The 27394-nt window shown below is 45.1% G+C and overlaps 1 protein-coding gene across 1 annotated transcript in view; it reads left to right on the forward strand.

The window, feature by feature from the left end:
* GDI2 (GDP dissociation inhibitor 2) overlaps window positions 1-23740 on the forward strand; it is a 771636-nt gene extending 747896 nt beyond the window's left edge. The window contains 1 exon segment of the mRNA XM_044088823.1: window positions 23096-23740. Coding sequence (XP_043944758.1) covers window positions 23096-23251 — 156 coding nt within the window. The 3' untranslated portion in view covers window positions 23252-23740.
* The last annotated feature ends 3654 nt before the right edge of the window (window positions 23741-27394 follow it).

Consider the following 27394-nt stretch of genomic DNA (forward strand, 5'->3'; position numbering starts at 1 on the left):
CAAAGCATTGTTACCTACCTCTCTTCTAAGTCTAGGGCAGGGATTGCCTCTGCAATTCTGCAGGCCTCCTGACCCGTACCTAGGACTCAACCTATCCTTCCACCCTTTTCCTCAACTTTGGGAATCCTCCCACAGGTGATGACTGCAACAGTGAATACACTCAAACATCCACATTTATGGCAAGTGTACACAACTGTAGTTTTGACTGAGAGCAGGTCACTTTAGTAAATGCAATATGAAAAAATATATATACCTCATTGATGAAGAAACCACAAAGCAAAAAATGAAAGTATAGTCACAAAAACTAAGGATCTGGAGTAGGGACTTCATTTGTCAGCAACCTGTGGGTCTTGGATCCGATATCAGATCCGAGCCGGCAACTTGTAGCATAGCTATGGATCCGAGCTCCTAGCTCCTCCCCTCACCCATAATCCCCTGCCAACCTCCTATGACCTCAGATCTAGTTTGCCGCGCTTGAGTGTGTAGCTAGATTTTAGAGCTCCTAGCGTTTATCAACAGATAAGTGAATTTTTTTCATCTTTTTTTGTCAGACTTTGTATTTGTAATTTGTGTGAGTGGTTAGGTTCCTATTTAGTTTAATTTTGTTTGGTTTTCATCATCCCCTCGCTGGTCGTTAGTGTGTCTGTGTGTGTTTGTGTTTGGGGCCTGTGTGCTTGTGTAGTGTACTTAGTTGTGGGTATGGCAGAGGCCCCAAAACCTATGTTTTCTAAATGCACCGAGTGTGGCCATAAGCTATCTCCGGCTGATGGCCACACTCTGTGTTCGGTGCCTTGGGGTTGAACACCTCTCGTCAGGATGTACATTTTGTGCAGCGTTCAACCCCAGGGCACTGAAAGAGCGGAGGTTGAAGCTTGTCCTGGCAGGTCTTTTGCCTCCGGATTCGGCTTCGGCCTCCGCTCCTCCCGTGACACCTCCTCAGCCTGTGGTGGTAGCCACTCCTGCCCTCTTCCCCCGGCCGGGATTCAAACTCCCACTAAAGCGTCGGAGGACAGGGAGGCCAGGAGGGAGAAACACCACAAGCGGTGGGCCGAGGCCTCCGCTTGGCCCCCCCCCCCCCGGCTAAGCGGGCTTCTCCCTCCACGGCTTTCAGGTCTCCTCCTCCTCGGCTCCGATCTCCTTGCTTCTCCCCAGGATCCGAGGAGGAGGAGACCCGATCTCCGTTGAGGTCATCGAAGCGGCACTCCAGGCCTGCCTCGGTGGCCTCTTCGAGATCTACATACATAAGTCAGATGCAGACTTGGACCGGATGATGCGAAGGTTCATCCAGGCCTAGCTGCAGATGGGAGTGCTCTTGCCCCCCCCCCCCTTCGGGGGGGAGCTCGACCCCTATCTTTGCTCAGATTGCTCCTTCTCCGACCCGCTTTCCGGGTTTGGAGCGTTCGGAGCCGGGCAGCGTCGGAGCCGTGGGTGGGTCGGAGCTGACAGTACTAGGTACTTAGGATCCGACCTTGCCCTCGAGTTTGTCGGTTCCATCGTCAGATCTGACCTCTCGGAGCTGTGGGCTGAGCTTCGGATCAGAGGGTTTTCAGTGTGCCTTCGGCTCCGTCCAGGTTGGAGCACACTGGTCCCTCGGATCCGACTGTCTCGGTGCCGGTTCCGATCCCTACATCGGATCCGAGTGGGAGTCTACTTTCGGAGCCCAGGGAGAGCGGCTCCCCCTCAGCCTTCGATGCAGTGGAGAGGGCTCTGTCGAGAGCATCCAGACCCCCGGCCCTTGCATCGGCTCCACCCTGCACTCCCTCTCTGCTGGGTCAGGCTTCCATCACCCGGCCACAGGGACAGCCTGCTTCGATGTCCCAGGTTGTTCCATTGGAACAAGACATTGCTGGCGAGACTTCCTCGGACAGCCCCCCGAGGAAGTGCCTCGCAAGCACAAGTGTAGGAGGAGGCACGTGGACTCCCCCGAGTCCTTAACAGAGGCCACGGACTTGGATGAAGGGGAAGGGTTCCCAAGGTTACCACCGGAGGATGTCTCCTTCGGAGACATCATGGAAATGCTTAGGATCAGAGGTGGGTGGTCTGCCCCCAAGGCTTCCACTGACGAGTCCGTGTTCCTGGAGGCATTCTAAGCAGGCCAGTCTACCTCTTGGGTGGCCCCTCCGGCCGACCCCCTGGTGGACCTTATTACCACCACCCCCCCACCCCCCCCCCCGAGTCCATGTCGGCAGAGGACAAGCAGTTGTACGCCACTCGAATGGCCACTCTAAGATCTATCTCCAATACCTCTATGCGGCTTTTGTCCCATGCTACCGAGGGAGCCGTTAGAGCTAGCGGAGTGGGCCTAGTCATGAGACATCAGGCCTGGCTCCGGCATTGTGACTTCGCGGAGCTCTTTAAGGCATCCTTTGCGAATGCCCCTTTTGACGGTTCTGCCTTGTTTGGCAAGACCGTTCGCGAAACACTGGTCCATAGCGAGAAGGACGGTAAGATGTCTGCCATCTGAGTCCGCTTCTCTGCTCCCCAGAGGTCCTTCTCGAAGAACCAAAATGGACAGAAGATGATGTGGTTCCAGAAATCGCAACATTCCCAACCTGCTCCGGACAACCAGTCCTTCTGTGGCAGAGAAGGACAGGGAGGACGCCGCCCTAGGGCTAAAGGGGCCCTGAAGAACTTTGGGTCCAGAGAGTCCTTCTCTGACCGGCCCACGCAGCAGCCCTGAAGGGTTGCCCGTCTGCTCTGCTCTGGAGGCAGTCAGGGGGCATTTCTCGAGGCATCTGGCGGCATGGGAGTCCATCACATCAGACTGCTGGGTGCTTCGTATCATATCCAGAGGCTACAAAATTCCAATGCATCATGTCCCCAAACTCAGGAGCCTCCCCGATGTTCCACCCGATCAGAGGGAGGCTGCAGCCACAGAAATCCAGTAGCTGTTAAAAAAAAGAGCCATCCAATCCGTCCCCCAAGACCAGCTTGGATTAGGGTTCTACTCCAGGTTTTTCTGGTGCCAAAAAAGACGGGGGACTTGAGACCAATTCTAGATCTTTCCCTCTTGAACCTGTCGGTAACCAAGGAAAAATTCCGAATGGTCACTCTTCAATCCATTCTCCCCCTCTTACGGGAGAACGATTGGATGTGCTCTATAGACCTCAAGGATGCATACTACCATATTCTAATGGACAGACGATCCAGGAGGTTTCTCTGCTTCCGGCTGGGAGCCAGTCATCAGTTCAGGGTCCTTCCCTTTGGCCTCACCACAGCCCCCAGGGTGTTCAAAGTCTTAGCAGTGATAGCGGCCCACCTGAGACTCCAGGGGAATGCAGGTCTTTCCATACCTGGACGACTGGCTTCTAACCGCCCCAACAAGGCATCTACTCTGCTCAGCCAGAGATTACTTTCTCCGTGTAGCCCCCCAGTTAGGCATCACAATCAATATGAACAAATCTTCCCTTGCTCCGACACAAGTAATAGAGTTCATAGGGGCCAGATTAGATGCCAGGGATCTACGAGTCTTCCTGACTTCGGAACGACTACAGAATCTGAGATTGCATGTGCGGGCCATCCTACAATCGGAAGCTCCACCGGTGGAATTGGTCCTGAGGGCGCTGGGCTCCATGGCGGCTGCAATAACGCTTCTTCCATGTGCTCGCCTAAATGAGGGTACTGCAGTGGACCCTTCAAGTGCAATGGTCCTTCCAATCTCTTCCTCTCTGCCACCCTATCTCTATCAGCAAGGTTTGCAGGAGGGCCCTGTTAGTGGCTCCAATCCCCGGACCTCCATATAGGCTGGCCCTTCTGCACTCCTCCCCCTCTCGCCACGGTGACCACGGACGCCTCTCGCCTCGGGTGGGGGGGGGGGGCATTACACGGGCAGGACAATCCAAGGCACGTGGAACAATACAGAGATGACCTTGCATATCAACGTTCTGGAGATGAGAGTGGTGCTGTTGGCGTTGCAGGCACTTCAGAATCTCCTCCCCGTAAGAACGATTGCAATTCCATCAGACAGCATGTCTGTTTGGTACATCAACAGACAGGGGGGAACCAAATCCTACCCCTTATGCCGAGAAGCCATGAGAGTGTGGGAATGGGCAATTTCCACCAACTGCTTTCTGATCGCAACGCACATTCCGGGGCGGGCCAACATTCTGGCGGACAAACTCAGCCGCACCATTCTTTCCCCTTACGAGTGGTCTCTCAACCCACTAGTAGCGAAGCGGATATTCGCAAAATGGGGGCAACCCTGCTGCAATCTCTTTGCCTCTCCCTTAAATATGAAATGTGACAGCTTCTTCGCTCCGATTCCCCCACCAGGGGAAGCCCCGAGAGATGCTCTGGTGCATGCTTGGCCACCTGGTCTACTCTATGCCTACCCTCCTTTACCCCTGATGCTAAAGCTCTTACAGAAAGCCTCGCGGTTGGGGAGCAGAATGATCCTCATTGCCCCATTCTGGCCTCGGTAGACTTGGTTCCCTTACCTGTGGTCTCATTTAGTGAATCCTCCTTGGATTCTGGATCCCACTCTGGATCTAATCTCCCATCCATCGGAATTACAGACCCCGAATCTGGTCATCCTGAAGCTGACAGCTTGGTTGCTCCAGTTCCACTCTTAGTCAGGACTCCCGGCATCTCTTCACCAGTCAAAGCCATCCTGGTGGCAGCACATAAGCCTTCCACCTGAAAAATATACCGCAGTAAATGGAGACTCTTTTCCGTCTGGGCGGAACATCATAATCTGGATCCCTTCACTGCCCCTCTACAGTCCGTACTGGATTTTCTAACCGGACACTTTCAGCAAGGAGCTAGTTGTTCGACAGTCAACGTACAGTTGGCAGCCATCTCCCATTACCATGTGGTACATGACAGGCCCTTTGATGTCAGCTAAATTGTGCAAAACATTTCTTAAGGGCACCTTTCTACTCAGGCCTCCTGTCAAAGAAGCCGTACCCCCATGGGATCTTTCTCTAGTCCTTCAAGCCTTGACCGCTTCTCCCTTTGAACCAGCTGCATCGGTCGACCTCAAATATTTGTCCTGGAAAACAGCATTCCTGGTAGCCATCACTTCAGCCAAGAGAGTTTCGGAACTCCAAGCCCTTTCCGTAAAGCCTCCTTACTTGGTCTTCCATCCGGACAGAGTGTACCTCAGGACCAATCCCTCCTTTCTTCCCAAGGTGGCATCAGAAGTAAATATAAATCAGTCCAACTTACCGGTTTTCTTCCCTAAGTATCAAAATAAAGGAGAGTACAAGCTGCATTCTTTAGATGTACACAGGCAGCTGCGTTTCTATATTCACAGGACAGCTGGTCACAGACAATCTGATCAGTTTGGTCTCCTTTGCTAAATTCAGTTTGGGTAAAGCCATTTCAAAGGTCACCTTGTCACGTTGGATTTCTCAATGTATTCTTTTGGCCTACCAAGCTTCCAGGAGGCCCACACCTGAGGGAGTCCGTGCACATTCCACTCGCTCCATCTCTAATTCTGCTGCTTTTAAATCTAGAGTGCCATTGGACGATATTTGTTCGGCAGCTACTTGGGCCTCATCTCATACTTTTATTAACCACTACAAACTGGACGTAATTTCTAGAGGGAAAGCATCCTTTGGCTCAAGAGTGCTCGAACATCCTTCCATGATGGCTGCCCAAGATTCAGGTAGCTGGGGACTCTGTCCCACAGGTTGCTGACAAATGAAGTCCCTACTCCAGATTAAGAAGTTGTGTACTCACCATAACGTTCCATCTGAGTAGGTGGCTTCATTTGTCTGCAACCATCCCCCCCTCCTTCCCTCTGGCCTTCAGAACTTGGTCCTGTTATATTGTTCTAGCTATTATGCTTGTTGGAACACCTTTTCAGGTATCCATAGAGGGGCAAACTTGATCTGAGGTCATAGGAGGTTGGCAGGGGATTATGGGTGAGGGGAGGAGCTAGGAGCTCTAATCCATAGCTATGCTACAAGTTGCCGGCTCAGATCCGATATCGGATCCAAGACCCACAGGTTGCAGACAAATGAAGCCACCTACTCAGATGGAAAGTTAGGGTGAGTACATAACTTCTTATTTCAAGCAGGGCTCACAGAAGTAATAAATAATCCTTAGGAAAACTGAGAAATCCTTTATTCTGTTGAACAGGTAAACTAGCAAATATTTAAAACACAGAACAACCAATCAAATCAACTGAAAAAGGGAGGGAAAACTTATGTAATAGGTATGTAAAAACTGGCTGATCAAAAAAGTACTTCAGGATAGGTAATCTATCAGCAACAATAGTGCAACATATAAATGCAAAGCATATATGTATATATATATATATATATATATATATATATATATATATATATATATATAAAAAGAACCAGTGTTGTAGATACCATTCTATGCAAACCTATAGACAATATGTGAATAATTATAATATGTATATATAAAATACATATAAAAAATGTGGTGTTGGCTAAATATACTAAGCCCATCTTCTATTCTTCTGTACGTGTAATGTATAATGTATAATGTATAAAGCTAAAGACTCAAAAGACAATCATAAGGCCTTCTTTAGCTATGTTAGAAACCTGGGAGGAAACTCCCAGATATGCTCAGAACTAGTTCATAATGATGTGAAGATTACTGATCCTACAGACATTGCCAACATACTGGCTGACAGGTTCAGTGCAAATTTCTCCCCTCCCCCACAAAAGGAGAGATAACTATACCAAGCGATTGCAGCCCCCCAAACATCTCCAACGCCCAAGTGAGAACTGCTCTCTCCAAAGCAAAAACACAGCATCCATGGGACCTGATGGTGTCCCCGGCTGTGTGCTCCACGAACTCAACGAGGAATTAAACCCACAGCTAGGACAGCTGTTTAATCATAGTCTTACCTCTGGATATGTACCCAGGAGTGGCGCACTGCAACTGTGGTCCCACTTCACAAAGGCGGTGCCTCCACCGACCCTGGAAATTACCGTCCCATTAGCTTGACAAGCCTTATCTGCAAAGCCATGGAGAGGATCATAATGGACCTCATAAATAAAGACATAGGGAATTTGCAGACTTTGGATCCATCCCAGTTTGGCTTTGTCAAAGGCAGATCATGCCTTCTAAACTTGGTTGACTTTTTCAAACAGTCACCAAAGCCATTGATGAGGAAAGGCAGTCCATACAGCCTACCTCGATCTGGCTAAGGCCTTTGATACAATACCCCACTCGGGTATCATTGAAAAACTCATCAGCTTAAATGTTAACCCATACATCACAAGATGGGTTGCAAACTGGCTGAGTGACAGAACCCACAGGGTCAGAGTTGCTGGCGCCATGTCAGACTCAAAGCCTGTCACAAGTGGTGTACCACAGGGCTCAGTCCTGGGCCCACTCTTGTTTGGCATCTACTTTTCCAAGTACAAGCAAACACAGGAGGGTTATGGCTGACAAAGTTTGCAGATGACTGCAAACTGGGCCATAGTAGAAAACACATCTGACACAGATATCCTTCAGAAGGGTCTCACAGAAATGGATAACTGGTGCCAGAGCCATGGCCTAAAGTTAAATGCCAAAAATGCATAGTCATACCCTTCGAAAAACAAGGTTACCCCTAGCTACCAAATAGGTGGCAATCCACTGAGTACAGAAGAAGTTATCAGGGACCTGGGGACCCAGGTTGATAGTAGTCTGTCATTCGACACCCATGTAGCTAAAGTAGTTAGGAAGACCTTCTACATTGCCCACCTTATCATGAAGGGATTCTCATCTAGATCAAGGGAGGTCATAGTCTCCTATACTCATCACTCATCAGACCAATGATTGAATACAATGCCCCATTCGGAATGTATCTGACCCGACACTTGCAGCAGCTGGAGAGGCCACAAAAGTTCCTCACCAAAAGGATAAAGGGTCTCAAACATCTGTCCTATGCTGCCCGACTGAAAGAACTCCAGCTCTATTCAGTCGCCACCGCTTGCTCAGAGGTGACCTTTGCCTAACATACAAGGCCATGTCAAACCCAGATTTGATGAATATGCTTCACCTCAAAAATCTAGATCCGTCAGAGCCACAAGGGCGGAGACTTAAACCTCGACACGGCTATTAATAGGACGTGCTGGAGGGATAGATTCATCACCCAAAGACTCCCTATGCTGTGGAATAAAATCCCGGTATATGTGAGGCAGAGCACCTCGCTGGCCTTGTTCAAGAGAAATCTTGACCAATGGATGGGAGATCGCAGATATACCCCAGGGATTACCTCAGTGTCACTGCTCAACAGAGGCACAGCAAAATAATGGGTATAGTTCCCCATACTAAAGGGGTGGCTTAAGCCACAAAACTATGGGCTAGGCTTGTAAATGCCCTCGGGCAGATAGCCTAGTATGAACCTATGAACCTATGAACCTATGAAGGTCAATGTTTAAGCGGTCTAGCTTTCAGAAGAGGTTTCAAAGAAATCTTGCTATTTAACCCAGGGGGGTTTATCAGCCTGAAATTGCAATATCCATTTTTAACATGCATAGCATTAGCATTACTAAGATGTGCTTAGTATATTTATCCAACACCACATTTTTTATATGTATTTTATATATATATATATATATATATATATATATATATATATATATATATATATATATATATATATATATATATATATATATATATATATATATATATATATATATATATATATATTTACACAGAATTATGCTTAATATGCACAATATGGATTTTATATTTTTATATACTATACTATTGTGTATTTTTTTTAATTATTCACATTGTCTATAAGTTTGCATAGAATGTATCTAAAACACTGGTTCTTTTCATTCATATATATATATATATATATATATATATATATATATATGTATATGCTTTGCATTTATATGTTGCACTATTGTTGCTGATTACCTATCCTGAAGTGCTTTTTTGAATAGCCAGGTTTTACATATCTTACATAAGTCCCCCCCCCCCCTTTTTTCAGTTGATTTGATTGGTTGTTCTGTGTTTTAAATATTTGTCAGTTTACCTGTTCAACAGAATAAAAGATTTCTCAGTTTTCCTAAGGATTATTTATTACTTCTGTGAGCCTTGCTTGAAACCTTAGATTTTGACACTACACTTTAGTAAATGGCCCTCTTACTGGGGCATTTTACATGCGTGCGCGCACAGGCCATTTAGTGCCTCGCTTAATTTGGTGCAAATTTTACCCCATATGTACAAAACAGTTCAGTAATCAACATGTAAAAAGCAGCAAAAGCAATTCCATGATCAAATTTAACCCACTTTGGCGCAGCGCTTAATTTGGTGCAAATCTTATCCCATATGTACAAAACAGTTCGGTAATCAACATGTAAAAAGCAGATGTCCTTCATGGATGCATCTGCAGTCATAACAAGTGGGTTGTCCTGTCATCAGGCAGCCCTGCAGTCGGCCGGATTCCAAAGTCCGGGTCCGGCTTCGGCTGATGTCGCACTCCACCCGACGTCATCTCTGCTGGTCTTCGGGTATAAAAGCATCAGCCGACGCCATTTTCCCCAGTCTTTCTTGCCGCGTGGCGCCCGAAGCAGAAGCTGTTCGCAAGTGCCGGTCGGTCGGATCCAGAGATTACTTCTACCGAATACTACTCTAAAGCTAAGTACCCCGTTGGGGACTCTTTCTTGCCTCAGCCGATGTCAGAAAAAGTTAACAATTGTTTAACCTGTGGGAAACAAATACCTCATAAAGATTTCCACTCTTACTGTCTGCCTTGTTTAGGCCCAGCCCACGACGTAGCAGCCTGTTCGGCCTGTGCCTCTTTCAACCGACGAACGCTTAGGCGCCGGTCGGAGTTTGCAGAACAGTTTTTCGGTACTGATTTTGCGACATTATGTCGCCGGATTCTCCGACTACCCCCAAAAACGCAAAGATAAAGACCGACATCGCGGTCCGCGGTTTCGCCGAAACCACGGCAAAGCAAACATGAGTGTCTCGGTTTCGGCCAAACCGAAAACTGCTCAAAGTACAGCTGAACCTATTCTTACAACTGAGGCCCCTGCTACAATTCTTGAATCGACCTCAGAAATTTTACCCACTACGGTGACTGACTTATCAGATACCATCCCCTTGGATGTCTCTACCCCAGCACGTGGTGCTGCTAGGCCTCCAGCAGCCATGTCCATTAAGGCCTTCGCCAGGGCTAAAGCAGCCAAGACTACTAAATCAGGGCCTGTTAAACCCCCCTCATCCAGGCCCTCTTCTAGTTCTCAAATGCTTTCTTTGGCAGAAGATTTAATTTCTTTAATTAGAGGATCTCAATCTCACCCAGACAGGGCCTCTCAGCCCCAGAGAAGAGACCTAGGGCAGAGCCCCTGAGCCAGTGTCTTCTGATGATTCTGCTCATGAATCAGACATAACTGACCAGCCTGAGGCTCCTTTTCCAATTTCAAGATTCTGATGCTGAAGAATCCATTCCAGCTGCTTCCCCACCAGAAGAATTCTCCTTTGGAGAGACCCTGCATGCCATGCGAGAACAGTTCCAATGGCAGCAACAGGATTTTTCAGACTCCAGAAAAAGACTTAAGACTTTTCTGCACCTACCACAGCACAGGCCCTTAGCTATACCTCCTGTTCTCTCTGTGGTGGATGATGCTTTCAATGATGTTTGCTCCGCTCCAGATTCTTTACCCCCAGCCCCTGCCAAACCAGACAGATTTTACAGGGTGCCAGATACTCATCACCACCTTTACAAGGCTCCTCTTGCAGACCCAGAAACTATATCCCAGGGTCCCAAGGCAGTAGCCGCAACCACAGCTAAAAACCCTATTCCTTCTGAAAGGGAAGCAAGGTCACTAGACAGATGGGGTAAAAGGTCTACACTTCAGCTACTCTCTCAGCTAGAGCTTTAAACTGTCAGTTTCACATGATACAATACCAAGAGTTTATGCTTGATCAGTTAACTAAAAACTAACTACTGATGAATCTCTTGATAAGAAATATGTATTAGAGATGGTAAATAACATACAACAGGTTAGCAACCATTCCTTAAAATGTGGCTATGATGCACTGGAGGCTTCATTTAGATCAGCCATGACAGGCACAGTGATAAGAAGACATGCATGGCTAAAGGAACAAGCTTTACCGGATCATGTTAAAGCTAAGTTGCTAGATGCTCCTATGGACAAGACAAGTTTGTTTGGTACACCTGCCCAGCAGGTTATGAAGAAAATGGAAGAAAAGGCAAAATCTGTTCAAACTGTTAAAGATTTCCTGCAAGTCCAACCCCCAAGGTTTAGCAGGAACTGGCCTGCCAAAAATTGGTCCTTTCCTGACTCTGCAAAATTTCAAAGGGGCAGGAATAGACGTTCCAGAGGCAGAACCCAATCCAGAGGAGGTGCCTACAGAGGACGACAGTGGCAAGGTAACAACAGAGGCACAGACACAGCCACTGCCACATCAGCACAGCCACAGTGACTTAATCCTAAATCCGCCTACCAGGGAACAAATAGCAGCTCCTCTAGGCGGAAAGTTAACCTTATTTTCAAAGAACTGGCACTACATAACAAAAGACAAGTGGATTCTACAAACCATAGATCAAGGTTACCGGTTTCACTTCCACACTTTACCAGTCAAAAGAGGAATGCCAAATCTACCTCCACATCAAAAAACAGAGGCTCTACGCCAGATAATGGAGTTAGCAAACATGAGAGCTGTGGAAAGAGTGCCAACAGCAGAACAAGGAAAGGGGTTCTACTCCAGACTATTCCTAGTTCCAAGAAAGGAAAAAAGTTGGAGACCAATTCTCGACCTGTCCACCTTAAATACATACATCATTGTCCCAAAATTCAAAATGCTGACCCTACAGCAACTTCTTCCCATGCTGGGCAAGGAGTCTTGGCTGGTAACTCTAGATCTCAAGGAGGCATACCTGCACGTCCCAATTCGACCAATCTGCAGAAGATACCTCAGATTTCTTGCAGGATCAGAGCACTTTCAATTCTCAGCATTGCCCTTTGGTTTATCTACTGCGCCCAGAGTATTCACAAAATGCCTGGCATCAGTAATCGCCCATTGCAGACTACAGGGATTCAAATTTACCCATACCTGGACGACTGCCTGCTACAAGGGGACAACAAAAGCAAGCTGACAACAGATTTACAAAGGGTCATTTACTTGCTACAAGGACTGGGATACACAGTCAATTTACAAAAGTCAAGGCTGATACCATCCCAAACAAGGACATTCTTGGGCGGAATTGGACACAGTACAACAAATGGCATTCCTGACTACAGAAAACAAAAGAACTTCCTCTTTACTTCTTGGCACTAACAAAACTGAACAAGTTAACAGCAAGAAAATTTCTACAGGCCTTGGGCTTCATGGCATCATGCATAATCTTGGTCCCATTTGCCAGACTACATATGAGGAAACTACAGTGGTACCTAAAGAATTTATGGTCCCAACACAGACACAGTCTAGAAACAGAAATCCCACTAATTCCATGCTTAAAACAGGAGTTCCTATGGTGGGCTCAGGCATGCCAGTCAAACCCAGGCCTGCCCTTCCGCAGATGTCAACCAAGCCAGACCATCACAACAGACGCTTCAGATCTAGGATGGGGGGCCCACATGCTGGACAAATGCGTGCAAGGATTGTGGACACAGGATCAAATTCACCTGCACATCAATCTAAAAGAAATGCTGGCAGTAAAACTGGCAATCCAAAAGTTCAAACCTTTCCTCAAAGAGGGCCAGTTGATGATAAGGACAGACAACACCACAGTCATGTGGTACATCAACAAACAGGGAGGCACTCATTCATACCCCCTATGCAGAATGACCTTGGAGCTGTGGACCCTGGCACTCAGCTACAACATTCAGTTACAGGCAATATTTGTACCGGCGTAAGACAATACTCTAGCAGACATACTAAGCAGAACCACTACGGATGCCCACGAATGGAAGCTGCACCCGGACATCTTCAAGACCAACTCAAAGAAATGGGGAATGCCACAGATAGACCTATTCGCATCACCTCTCAATCACCAGCTCGAAAAATTCTGCACGAGGACATTCCACCCACTAGCATGGAAAGTGGACTCACTCTCCTTCAACTGGAAAGGCCTAACAGCATATGCATTTCCTCCTCTTCCTCTGATACACAAGGTACTACTAAAGATCAAGGAAGAACGCCCAAGGATAATCCTGATAGCCCCAAACTGGCCAAGACAACACTGGTATCCACTACTGAAGAGCATGTCTCGAACAACATGTGGCCAATACCCCTGATGCCTTTGATGTTGACTCAGAACAACTACAGCATCATACATCCAAACCTAAAACGCTGCAACTGACTGCATGGAACATCACATAGCAGCAGCTAATCCAGAACTTTCCCAAAGAGTTAAAGACATTATTCTTGAAGCACGCAGACCTTCAACAAGAAAGAACTATGCTGGAAAATGGAAAAGGTTTGTCATTTGGAGTACCGAAGAGGAAAAGATGTGTCAAACATAGATATGCCTAACATTCTGGAGTATCTGGCCGAACTTCTTCATTCAGGCCTGTCCTACTCCTCCATCAAGATACATGCATCAGCTATTTCAGCAGAATACAGCTTTGATCCTCCTGTTTTTCACACCCTTTGCTCAGGCAGTTCCTCAGAGGAATCAAGAATGTAAAACCTCCCAGGAAACCACCATTACCAGCTTGGGACTTAAACTTTGTGCTAGAAAAGTTGACACTAGCACCCTTTGAACCAGCAGCAACAGCAGACCTACAACACCTGTCATGGAAAACTGCTTTCCTACTGGCAATTACTTCAGCAAGGAGGGTTTCAGAACTACAGGCCTTAATGGCAGTGCAACCCTTCCTAATCTTCCACCAAGATAGAGTGTCCTTGAGGACTAATCCTACATTTATGCCTAAGGTGGTATCCAGAGTATCTTTAAACCAGGCAATCCACCTACCTTCCTTCTTTCCCAACCCACAAAACAGAGGGGAAAGAATACTGCATACCTTGGATGTACATAGACAGCTACGCTACTACTTGGACAGAACAAAAAATAGCAGAAAAACTGACCAACTTTTTGTAGCCTATGCAACTGGAAGGGAAGGAAAAGCTATTTCCAAACAGACAATCTCCAAATGGATAGGAAATTGCATACGATACTGTTACTCCTTCCATGGAAAACCAATTCCACAGAACATAAGACCTCATTCTACAAGGGCAACAGCCACTACCACAGCCTTCTTACGAGGAGTGGCAACCAAAGACATTATTGAGGCGGCTACTTGGACCTCCGTGCATACATTTGCCAAGCATTATAATTTGCCTCTTTACTCCAGATCCCGAGCAGGGTTTGCCACTGCTGTACTGCAAGGGATCTTAAACACACCATAATCTACCTTTATCCTCCTCCCCTAGTTGGCTATGGTATTCTACCCACTTGTTATGACTGCAGATGCATCCATGAAGGACATAGTACAGTTTTGTACCTACCATAAATGTAGATGTCCGAACTGGATAGCATCTGCAGTCAGGATTACCCTCCCTCCTTCTCCTCTGTGGTACTCCTAGGGTGTTTACCCTCCTAATAGCTAGCTGTTGGGAGTCTTTATGGTGTATTTGTTTGTATATATGTACATATATGCTTATTGTTGTGTTTACCTCTATCTATTTGGAAACATTGGAATCTATCCAAATTTTACCCTGCAAGAGGGCTACTGGCATCTGGGGCAAGAAACACTGAGGAAAATGGCGTCGGCTGATGCTTTTATACCCGAAGACCAGCAGAGATGACGTCGGGTGGAGTGCGACATCAGCCGAAGCCGGACCCGGACTTTGGAATCCGGCCGACTGCAGGGCTGCCTGACGACAGGACAACCCACTTGTTATGACTGCAGATGCTATCCAGTTCGGACATCTACATTTATGGTAGGTACAAAACTGTACTTTCCATGATCAAGTCTAACCCACTTCAGCACCGCGCTTAATTTGGTGCTATCGCCTTATTCAGAAGCAAAACAGTAATAAAATCTGCATTGCATGTGTATGTAACCTCGGTGTCTGTGGTTGGCTCAAATGATCCTCACTTGCATAAGTGGAGTCCTCAGTCTGCCATTGGCTCGGACTTTTTTTTAATTTTGTGTGACCAGACCTCTCAGCTAACACCAGCCCTAGGCCGCTGTCTACTTTGCACTGGATACAGCTGTTGTACTGGGGGCTACGTTTGTGATAAAAATGTACTAATTATAAGAAAATGTATTTGTAAGATTCAAGGATCGGAAAGTTTTTTTTAAACGGGTGGCATGTTTGTATGGAATGATTGTGTACACTTCATGACAGCTTGCTTCAGTTCTTTGTCAGTGCACTTCACAAAAGGGACTTATGGGGTCAAGGATTTTTGAAAGGAGATGTGTGGAGCTGTGCAAGTATATGCTGCTTGTGAAAACTTGTTCAGACGTTATACCTTCCATCTGACTCATTCCAGCAGTTCTTAACCAACAGCCAGGCTTCTTCCTTTGGCTGCAGCATGGGTACTTAATTCTGCTGGTGCTGCTGTACCTGAAAAGAAAAAAGCAGCACAGCTGAAAGTACTTGAAACAACTGTGGGGAAGATTCTGCCTTCACCTGTTGGTAGATGACTTTGTAGTGACTGACCATTGTTCCTCAGACCACTTTATTTCTTCAGGTCCCTCTAGTATAGCCCCACCACCATGGACTCAAGGGGTCAGCCATATCTTGTGGGGCTGTTTCAGTGTCTGAATTGTGCAGAAGAGAAACACCATTGGTTATGGGTGGTACTTCGAAAAGTGGTTCTCAGAGTGGCAGAGGAACGTCAGGGGTGAAGTCCCTCTAGAGAAGCCCCTGAGAAAAAACATAAGGTTGGACATTGCTTATCTAAGGACATGATGTCTGTAAAGATGATTTCTTTACCTTAACAGGAAGTTATTGCAGGTGGTTACTTTCTGATAAGGTTTTCTTAGTTCCAGGATTAATCTCAAAGAAGTTCTTGAGGAAAATTTATCAGAGGATTTTGATGACACTGAGCTGCTGCTCCTGGAGATTACCAAGCCTTAATGCCACATTCTTTGGAGGAATTTTATTTTTCTGAAACTGTTTCCATGATGATTTTTTGCAGAAGCAACTGGATATTCCCCCAGAACTTAGGAAATGATATAGTATTGCAAATTGATGTACTTAAAAGCATCCTTCCTAAATCCCAAAGGCCACCTAGATATTTGTCATACAGAAAGAATTCTAAGCAAACCCCAAAACCACTCCACCAGAACACCACCCAACACAACTTTTACAGCCACACATTTTGTACCCTTGACAATAAAGCCACTAAGGCAAGCAAACACACTACGCAATAATTTAATCATGTGAGACACCATTGTGCGATATAAAGATGTCCCACTCACCAGGCTGAATAAGGCAAAAAATTACTATCAGTCGTTTGTCAGAGGCAAAGATCCACCGAATCACCCATGCACTCAACTCATTAGACCAGAAGTACCAGTATGACTTAGTCATAGTCCATGTGGTTTTAAGTGACCTGAGACATACCTCCCTAGACTTTATGAAGACACATTGTGGAGCTCTCTGACTGTATGTCCCAGGCGAGTGTGTGCCTAGCTTTAAGCAGCATTCTACCTTCACTAAGGATGACGTCACAATATGAAGAAAAGATGGTTAACTTCAGCTTAGCTTCTGGTGTCATTCCAAGGGGGTACAGTATTTGTCAGCATGGGGAGGATGTGGTCAACAGACCACTTTGCTCTGCCCCTCTCCCCTCTATACTTCTGAGTATTGACTAAAACATTATCCTCCTCTATAGTGCCTTCCTTAGGCAATGCCCAACAAGCCTTCTGATGTAGCAAAATCGACCAAAGGGAATCTGAAGGTGTTACTACTCCTTGGCAGGAGGCTAAACAAGAAACTCCACTCCCTCCAGGCTGTCCTACCCCTGGAGAATGTGTATGGTTTAAAGCCACAGAGAGCACCCCAGCAATGCAGGGCTACAAACTTTCCTCACATTAAGGCCAGCTACTGCACAGGCAGGGACCAAACATGGAGGTGTCACTCTATCAACAACTAACTTACCTGAAGACTGGTCAAACAGGATGCCACTCTTGAGCTTCACCATGTACAGATTTTCCATAGGCAAAGGCCCATGTCATAGCCTTGAAATCTGTGGGTCACCATCCGTGACCCAAGCTTGTACCCAGTAGCTCATATTTGGACTTGCTGGAGGCCCTCATCTTTCAACCTAATATATTCATGGGGGACTTCAGTTTACCCCACTATAAACTGGGATACTTACTGGCCCAAGGATTCCTGGACTTAGTAAACCCATCCACTTTGGACTAGATAATCCATACACCCCACTAAAGATGCATACATGCTCAATCTGGCACTCACAAATGTGTGACAATGCTGTACCCCCCCCCCCCCCCCAAAGTGTAGTGTCCTCTCTGGTAAGGTCAGATCACAAAACTTTCTCCTTGTTAAAAACTCAGTTCTGTGACTCAACCTAACCCTGTAACAATTAGTAGTAAGGAAGTTTGCCACATAAAAGTTCCTAAGTGATAACCTGTCAAAATATTGAGCCCACCACCACCAAACCAGATGAAATCCAAACATAAACAGGTTGTACAACAACAGGAATTTATAGCCAAGATTAGGAAATGCTACATCAAGCATGATAGAAACACTGTGATGAATCTAAACAAACCAGAAGGCAGACTTTCCAATACAAATTTGAGGTAAAGAGCCTCCCAGGCACAGGACACCTACAAGACTGACTTTAGCTATGTCTGAAGCCTCAGAGGCAGTGCGAAGCAGTATGCAGAACTGATTGAATGGAGCCACCTACATGGAGCTGGAAGATGAAATAAATGTGCTGGCTAACAAATTTGGCTCCAGTTTACACCCTTCTCTCTCCATCAGCCACCTCCAGGAAATACCATCGTACAACCCCCACCCCCAAAAAAATCACTAGGGAGCAGGTCCTGGATTTACTTTTGTCTAAGACCAAAAACACTGCATCAGTGAAGTCTGACAGCGTGCCAGAATGGCTTCTAAATAACCTGAAACATGACGTGTTGGGATCGTTGTAGCCAATGTTTAACTATATCCTCCAGTCAGGTTGTTTGCCATACAAATGGAGAATTGCAGTAGTCATCTCTGCACAAGGGTGGGCCATAAGCATACCCCAGGAACTACAGTCCCATAGGTTTGACTAGTCTCGTATGCAAAGCCATGGAAAGAATCAACACAGAAATGATTAACAAGGGCATCAAGAAAACGTAAACACTGGATCCTGCCCAGTTTGGTTTAGTGAAAGGCAGATCATGCCTACTCAACTTGGTGGACATCTTTGAGAAGGTCCCCAAGGCAATGGATAAGTGCAGAACAGTACATACTGCCTATCTCGACCTGGCTAAGGCATTTGGTACAGTACTTCACTTGAGCTTTGTAAACAGACTCATGGATATAGGTATAAACCCATATGTTAGATGCTGGATAGCCAGCTAGATCTCATTTTGAACAGGGGAGACCACCTCTGCAAAGAAGCTGGTCACTAGTGGAGCCCTCAGGACTATGTGCTGGATCTGCTCCTTTTTAACATCTAGGGCTTCTGGCTGACTAGGTTTGCAGATTATTGCAAACTAGAAGCAGTCCTAACCCCCCCCCCCCAATGATACCGATATCCAATGGGAAGGGCTGACAGATAAATGACTGGTGCCAAAGCTATAGCTTAAAACTCAATGCAAGGAAATATATAATGGTACCCTTTAGGATGTCAGCCACCCTAGGAAATTGCTTCATCAATAACACACCCCTAAGAACAGAACCAGTAGTCAGGGATTTAGGTACACATGTAGATAGTAACTTGTGTTTCAACCGAAAATGTATGTAAGATAGTAAGGAAATCATTCTGTGTTGCTCAGTGTGTAAACAAGAGCATGGCATCTAGGTCCAAGGAAGTAGTCGTATTTTGGCCCTTATTAGGGTCGTCATGGAGTGCATCACCTCCTTTGATATGTACCTGAACAGCCACATGCAACAAAGTGGATCATCCACAGAGGTTCCTCAAAAAAGAATACAGAGTCCAAACAGCATGTTCTGTGCTGATTGCCTTTAAGCCCTATCTCTCTACTCTTGTTTCCTACAGACTGTTGAGTCAGTCTGTGCCTGGCTTGTAGCACATTCTTGGATCCCATTGTGGACCATTTGCATATCTGTAAAATGAGTAACATTAGATTTACTCTGTCTAGGGATTTAAACTTGATTGTAACATACATACCTGTCCCTCCAACATGTTCTACTTATTTCAGAGAATTCGCCTTCTCTGGAACAGGCATCTTATCTATATGAAGCCAAGCTCTTCCCTAATCTTATTCAAGAGAAACCTGGACCAGTGGATCTGAAGTCAGACATACACGCCAGTGTAGCACCTATGTCTTTAATGGATAAAGGCAGTCTGCACATCTTGCACTAGCTTACAGTATGCCCCTTAAAGTCATTAAGGTACATAAACTTGAGGGGTACAGTTGGAATGCTCGTCTAGGCTTATAATGGTCCCAGTGGTGGTTAGACTAGTATACCCCTGTGAACCTGTAAAAGGAAACCGGAGGAGGACAAAAAGGAATCCTCACAGTAAAAGGGACAGTATTAATTCTTCAGAATGACTGACAGTAGTATTTTCCTTTCCCCTTCTGCCCCTCTGTAAATCTGTCCAGTAAACTGACTTAATACTCTTTTGGCAGCTGATTGTATTAGACTCATGGGTGAAAAGGTGGTTTAGGAGGGTTACAGTTGGTTACACTTAACTCTTTCCAGAGGAATTCCTTCCACCATCCAAAGCAGAGTTTTTCCACAGATTCTTCAACACGTGTTGATTATAAAAGTCCTAGATCCAGTGCCTTTAGATTAAAGGGGAAGGTTTATACTCTAGAATGTTTGTTTCTAAAGAAAGTGCTTTCATGGGTACCAGTTCTAGATGTTTCCTTTCTTTGTGAAAGTACCAAAATTCAAATTCCTGACACTAGTCTTCTACTGGTTATCCATATCTTGAGTGTTTTGGTAATGGATCTAAAGGATGGTTATCACCTCCTCATAGCTGCAGGCTTCAAGAAATTTCTCGGTCTGTGTGGGTCACGTTATCAATTCTCTTTGCATTGGCCTTGGTAAACACCTTTGAAGCTGTAGATAACTCTGTCCAACTCCAGTGATAGCTCATTGTAGACTGCAAGGCATTCACATAGTTCCTAATTTATAAGACTTAACTCTACAAAGTCTTCTGCCAGGTGCCGAGAGTACCTATCATGGGTTTCTTCTCTCCTTACAAACCTGGGGTTCCAGTTAAATCTTCAGAAACTCCATCACATATGATTGTGTTTCTGGACTGTTTTCTAGACACTTCTCAGAAAAGGGCTTTCTTTAACCAGGAAAAAGGTGGATTTTTATCTGGAAACTTTTCTGAAGTCTGCCAGTTGGTCTTAAAATTTGGCAAAAGAATATCTCAGGATGTTAGGGTTCATAGCTTCTCTAGTTCTCATAATTCCTTTCTCTAGTCTGCACATGTGGAAAAATCCAGTGGTTTTAAAATCTTTTCCTGGCAGTGTCACAGCATATTCTAATAGATGCAACATTCTCATCCTCTGGAATTTTAGATTCTAGTTTTAGGCTTTGTCAAAAAGGAACTGCACTTGTAGAGACTGGTTCAGAATCCAAGTCTCCCTTTCTCTTCCTGTCGCAAATCAGTCCGTCACTAAAACCTTATTTTTATTGGCGATCAGTTTCCATGAGTAAATATGCAAGGCAAAGGGCTGTGGAACTCTTGGGGCATTTCAAAGCACATAAATGTCAGATGTTAGCTGTTATCCATGCAATAATTCTCTTCATCTGTAGTCCCTGTGACCTCTACAGGTGATTGTAGACAACACCACAGTGATGTGATACGTAGAGGGGCACCTTGTCTTTCCTTTTGTGCATGCTGGCTGTGATGCTTGGGAGATCTCTCTCTAGCACAGCTTAATTCTCTAAATGTCTTGCATTCCATTAGAGCAGAAAGTAGTGACAGATATGCTTAGCAAGACCAGGATGGGCCCTCATAAATGGAAATTGAATGAGGGTGTCCTTTAGGAACTGATCCAGTTGTGGGGAGTACTTCCAGAACTTTGTCTCCTTTCAAGCAGGCTTGGAAAATAAATGCCTTTTCATTCCTGTGGTCAGATGTTCCTTCATGCATTTTCTCCCTTTCCACGGATACCCAGGATAATTCTGAAAATCCTGAAGGACTCTTCAAAAATCATTGTGGTGAATTCCTTTTGGCCCAGGCAGCATTGGTTCTCCTTATGAAATTGGCCAAAGACAGTTGCCATAATCTTCCTGACAGATTGGATCTACTCCCACAAGACAAAAAGAGTTTGTTAAATCAGTCTCAAATGTCTTCTAACTGCCTGGGTGATTCAGTTCAGATACCTTTTAGGCATCTTTCATGAGAATGTGTAGCAGATATTGAGAGATAAGAAAGCCTGCTCCTAGGGAGCCTTGTATTGGCAAATAAAAAAAAAATTCTGGTCGGTGCCTGGCAAGTAACAAGATCCTCAAAGATTGTGTGCCACTGTTTTTTAAATATGTACTACTTTCCTATGGCCTTTCTTATTCCTTTGTCAGGGTTCATCTAGTGGCCATTTCAGCATGTCTACTCATGGATCGTCACCCTTTCATATCTCTTTTTCATAAAATAGCTTCTGAAGGGATTTTTTGCCTCGTCTTAGGCCTCCTAGAAAATGGGTGACTCTTTCTTGGGATCTTAACTGTTTGCTGGACAAGTTAATTGTCTCGTCTGACAGACCCAAGGTACATTCTCCCATGTGAGATGAAACTTATCTGGTCTTCCCTAGAACTAGGGTCATATTTTGAACAAATCCCTAGTTTGTCTAAAGTTTGTGTTTACTTTAAATAACGATATTGATTACCAAGACATGCGTCTAGAGCGTTTCTCCTTGGACCTCTGCTGAAAATTGGCTTTGTTCCAAATGGGACTTTCCCGGTAAACAAATATTAAATAAAATAAAAATAGGAAATCTCTGTGTTCTGGATTCTCCATACTCGGAACATACATAGGCAGCTCAGATTCTTTCGTGACAGAACTAAGTACTTTGGTAAAGCAGTTCGGCTGGTTTGATTATGATGGGACAAAGAAATGACAGCTCATGTCAAAACTATTTCATGATGATCCTCATATGTTTTTTTTTTTTTTTTCCTCCTCCCACCATGGCAAATCTATTCCAGGCAGTGTCAAAGCATATTCTAATAGACCTTTGGCTTTTACGATGGTATGCTGAAAGAGATGGACTTAGAAGCATTCTAGAGGCAGCTATTTGGTCCTCTGTACGTGCTTTCACAAAGCATTGCAAACTGGATTACTTTTCCAAGTCCAGGACTGGCTTTACTAGGACCATTTTCCAGGGACTCCCATATACTTATCTTTCCAAGTTGGACTGGCTTTGGTAATCAATCCATATAGCCAAGGCTACCACAGCAGTGAGGAGGATGAACGTGATATAGTTGTGCAAGTTTCACTTCATATTTGTAGATGTTTGAATTCTTCACTGCTACCCCAACATCCTCCCAGCCCTGTATGTAGTCATTGGGATTTAAAGGAATTTATTATAGGTTCATAGGTGTGTACTAGGCTGATGGCCCTGGAGCCTTTACAAGCCTAACCCCAAAAAAAAATTGCCCAGGTACTGTCCCACCTGCTGTTGGTCCACAGTGCCGTTGTATCCAGTAGTGCAACTGGAATGATCCCTGGAGTGAACTTTGCCACCTTTCAGAATGAGTAAGCTTTCTCTCTGTACGGGCAAGAAAGTTCTGAAGTTGTCTACTCTAATTTCCCTCCAAAGAGCCAGGCAGTCAGCAGTAAATGTAGGTGTGGGAAGGAGCCAAAACTTCTGAAGCTGGCAATTTGTTTTATCCTAGGCAGGATGCAACCTATATAGCCAAAGGCTACTGCAGCAGTGAGAAGTCAGAGTCTACGGATATGGTAAGGGCAGCATACAGGAAATGGGCAAAACTTGTTCATCTGCAGTGCATGAGAGGTGCCTCTTACATTTGTTTTTATTGATTGAAGTGTTTTCTTACCAACAATATTTTTCTCTCTTAGATATTTATTTCACGGTCATATGATGCCACTACTCACTTTGAGACTACTTGTGATGACATAAAAGATATCTACAAGAGAATGATGGGTGTAGAATTTGATTTTGAAGAAATGAAACGCAAGAGGACTGATGTATTTGGAGAGGATGAGCAGCAGTAAAGTGAGAATAAAGCATTTGGTTAAAACAAGTGTGTAATTTTGTTCAGAAACCCATTGAACATTGTAAGAAACCAATGTTGCAAAAGCCTGCTTCTTTTATAATCACGTCTTTAAAATAATCCCAAAGTGTTGCATTGATTAAAGAACAGTCTTTTGTTATGTATGAAGGTCAATTGTAATGGAGTTGTTGTCCAGAAAAAATGCAGACTTCCAAATTCTATTGTTAATTGAGCATTTCAGTACTGACAATGAAATGTTACAGAAGTATACTACAGCAGCTTCTGACATACAGAAATATATTACTTCTGTATGTCCACTTTCATGCCAGCAAATTAGGCTTTTTTAACAATTATCTGTACATTTGTTTGTGTTTAAATGTACTGAACTGAAACTGATGCTTAGCTGTCTAACTGTACTATAAAGTTCCACGGTATCCAATTTTGAACACTCTGGAAAATAAAAACAAAAATGATGGTCCATCAAAGATGATCAGTTGTGCAACACCCTTTGGAGGATTTTTTTTATTTTGAATTGGTTAATTTTATTTTGCACCTATGTTGTATGTCCAGTCACTTCACAGCCAAATAGTAGTTTTCTGTATATTTCTGGATATTCCCTTCAAGACAGCACTTGGAAATCAGAAGTGTCGAATATTTTGTGTTTTTTAAGTAAATAAAGTTGAAAGGAAGCAACTTGAAGAAAGCAAGAAACTGACTACATTTATGTGCATGAAATTCTCATAGGTGGACATAACCCTAGCTCAGTACACCCTAACAAGTGCTGGCAACTTTAATCTGTGTCTCAGAGAATCTAAAATGATATCTTTACTGCAAAATAAACTCAGCATTACTAAATTACGATAGATAAAATGAAAAAAAGATTTTAAACTTCATATGCTGCTTTTGTTGGTTTGTCTTCTACTTTTTTTTTTTTTTTTTTTTTTTTTTTTTTTTTTTGTTACAGTTGGACCTGGATACTTTTTATTGTAGGCTCTGCATGCCCGTAGATAACTGTGATTCACTGTTGCAGTCTTCAGCTGTTGGGGATCTCCGTCATAGGTGAACCGATCTGACTTTACATTTATAGTCAAGTACTGATGTTCTTTGTGTTTCACTGTGTTGCAGTCATCACATTTGGGTTATCCCTGCCAGGGTAGCCCTGGGCCGGCCCGAATACCAGAGACTTAGTATTTCTGCGTTGGTTGCTGTCGCTTCAGGACTGACGTCAGGTCATCAGTAGTATAAAGTAAGGCAGCCGACACCATTACATCAGTCTTTCTTGCCATGGAGCCCGAAGCAGGAGCAGTTCTCATGAGTGCCGGTCGGCCGCTACATGAGTTTCGTCTACCAAATTGAAGCTGAAGTCTTCTAAAGCTAAATAGCCTGTTGGGGATCCTTTTTTCTTACACTAACCGATGTCAGAAAAAGTTAACAGTTGTATCGCCTGTGGAAAGCAAATACCATACCGAGACTTTCATTCTTACTGCATCACTTGTTTAGGCCCAGACCACGACGTCCTCCACTGTTGCTTCTCTGCTTTATTCAACGCCAGGACTATCCATCGTCGGGCCCTTATTGTAGCTAGATATTTTCGCTTACAGTCCTCGAACTTCGATATGGCTTCGGTAAGCCATCCAACAGCAAATCATCCGAAAAAAACGTAAAGGCAGAGACTGCACAAGTCCAAATCTACAGACTACACTTGCATTAAGCTAGTCCTCAGTTCTCTGGTCCTCAGTGAGGCGCTTTCACAGCCCCTGATGCCTGCTTCTGTGTATTTGCAGGCCGCTACCGACACACTTTCAGAGTCCAGTATGCCGCAAAACTCTACTAAGGATCCTGCCGTCATCTGTACCTTGGATGGGTCCAGAGCCACTAAGCAGGCACCGGTTTCCGAGGAAGTCCTTCGCATTACCAATTCTCGACACACAGACATCTTCTTTCACGACTACCATTTTTTTGAAAAAGATAGAGTTTTAGGCCCAGGGTACGAACCACACCCAAGAAACCTACTACTGAATCTCAGGCACCTGCTTTCTTGCCTCAGTCTCGTATGCTTAAAATGGTGGAAGACTTCATCATGCTGATCAGGGGGAAGCCAAGCCTCCCCCACTAAAAGGGAGATATCTGTCCCTGTAGTTCTTGTCTGAACAAGAGTCAGATGACTCTAATGCATCTGAATATGAAGACCTGCAGCCCCTCTCTACTTATGAGGATTTTGATGCAGAGGATTCCATCCCTTCCGCCTCTCCCACAGAAGATTTCCCTTTGGGGAAACCCTTTCATACCTTAAGGGAGCATTTCCAGTGGGAGAGTCAGGACTACCCTCAGTCTAAAGAGAGACTCAGAGAATTCTTGGATCTTCCACAGCAGACACCCTTGGCCATCCCCCCAGTCCTGGATGTTGTGGAGGATGTTTTCCTGGAGTTCAGCTTGACTCCTGACACCCTCCCTCCTGCACCCAAAGACTCTCTCAAATTTATTTTTAAAAAGCCTACTGCTAACCCTGAGATAATTTCTCAAGGGCCTAAAGAGATTAAAGCAACTCTAAGAATCCCACGCCCTCAGATAGGGATTCCCGAGCACTAGACAGATGGGGTAAAAAAGTATACATCTCAGCTACTCTTGCTATCAGGGCACTAAATTACCAGTTCCATATGCTAAATTTTCAGCAACATATCCTGGAACTCCTCAAACAAAAAATGTCTTTCCGTGCTTGTGCAGAATCTAAAGGGTTACAAGAGTTAATGCATTCTGCAAGTCAAGTAACTAAACACACCTTGCACTGTGGTTTTGACGCCCTAGAAGCTTCTTGCAGGCCAGCAGTCACTAGATCTGTCATTAGAAGGCATGTCAAATCTAAATTGTTTGATGCCCCCATGCACAAAGACAGCTTATTTGGCACTAAGGTAGAAGAGGTCTTAAAGATAAAAGAAAAAGCAAAATCTATGCAGAGTCTCAAGGATTTCTTACATGTCCAGCAGGCTTTGTCCCACCAAGCACTGGTCCTTTCCTGCTACCACTAAGCCACTCCAGCCCAGACCCCAGGGAACCAGACACCCCCCCCCCAGACAGCAGCCAGAGGGAATGCAGAGATATAAGCAGTGGACTATCTCCACTTCAAAACCAGGGAATTCAAAGCCACCCCCTTATGGTAAGAACTCACAATGACTCCTATCCCCCACCCCCTCCCTCTGCCCACCTTCACTTACCCCTAGGAGGAAGAAGTACAGTTTTGTACCTACCATAAATGTAGACGTTAGAGTGCTCATACAGCTGCAGTCATAACAGATGGGTTATCCTGCCGTCAGGAGGGTCCTCGGTCGGCCGAATTCCAAAGTCTAGGGAGTCATAACAGATGGGAAGAATCCCAAAGCTAAGTAGGGGTGGCAGGCACTAAGTGGAACTAGGAGGAGCAAGGATGCCCTGCAAGACAGCTGTGGCAAATCCCGCTCTAGATTTAGAGCAAAGTGGAAGGTGATAGTGTTTGGAGAAAGTGTGCACTGAACACCAAGTGGCTGCTTCCAAAATGTCCTTGGTAGGAACCCCCCCTGAGGAAAGCTGCAGAGGTAGCTGTGGCCCTTGTGGAGTGAGGTCTGATGCTTGAATGCACAGCTTTTCCATGAAATGAGTAACAAAAGTGTATGCAGTGGGCTATCCATTTTGAGATTGTAGATGGCCTTTCCTTGAGCACCTGTAGCATAGGACACAGAGTTGCTCGGATTTCCTGAATGGCTTTGTCCTGTCCAAATAATAACAAAGTTGTCTGTGAATGTCCAAGGAATGCAGTAGTCTTTCCCCTTTGTTTTGTGGGTTAGGGTAAAAGGTAGGTAAGTGGATAGTCTGATTCAAGGCTACACTGGATACTGCCTTTGGCATAAAGGTAGGGTTGGTTCGTAAGGAAACTCTGTCCTGATGGAAAATGATGAAAGGTTGCACAGCCATGGGGGCCTGTAGTTCCGAAACCCTGCGTGCTGAGGTGATAGCCAGAAGGAAGGCTGTTTTCCATGACAAGTATTGTAGTTCTGTTGAAGCAGCTGGCTCATATGGAGAAGGGTCAGCTTTTCCAATATGAAGTTGAGGTCCCAAGCAGGTACTGGTGGTTTCCTTGGGGGTTTTATATTCTTTGCCCCTCTGAGGAACT

Source organism: Protopterus annectens, chromosome 11.part0, assembly GCF_019279795.1.
Source record: "Protopterus annectens isolate FY-2018-M chromosome 11.part0, PAN1.0, whole genome shotgun sequence".
In the NCBI taxonomy this organism is placed as follows: Eukaryota; Metazoa; Chordata; order Ceratodontiformes; family Protopteridae; genus Protopterus; species Protopterus annectens.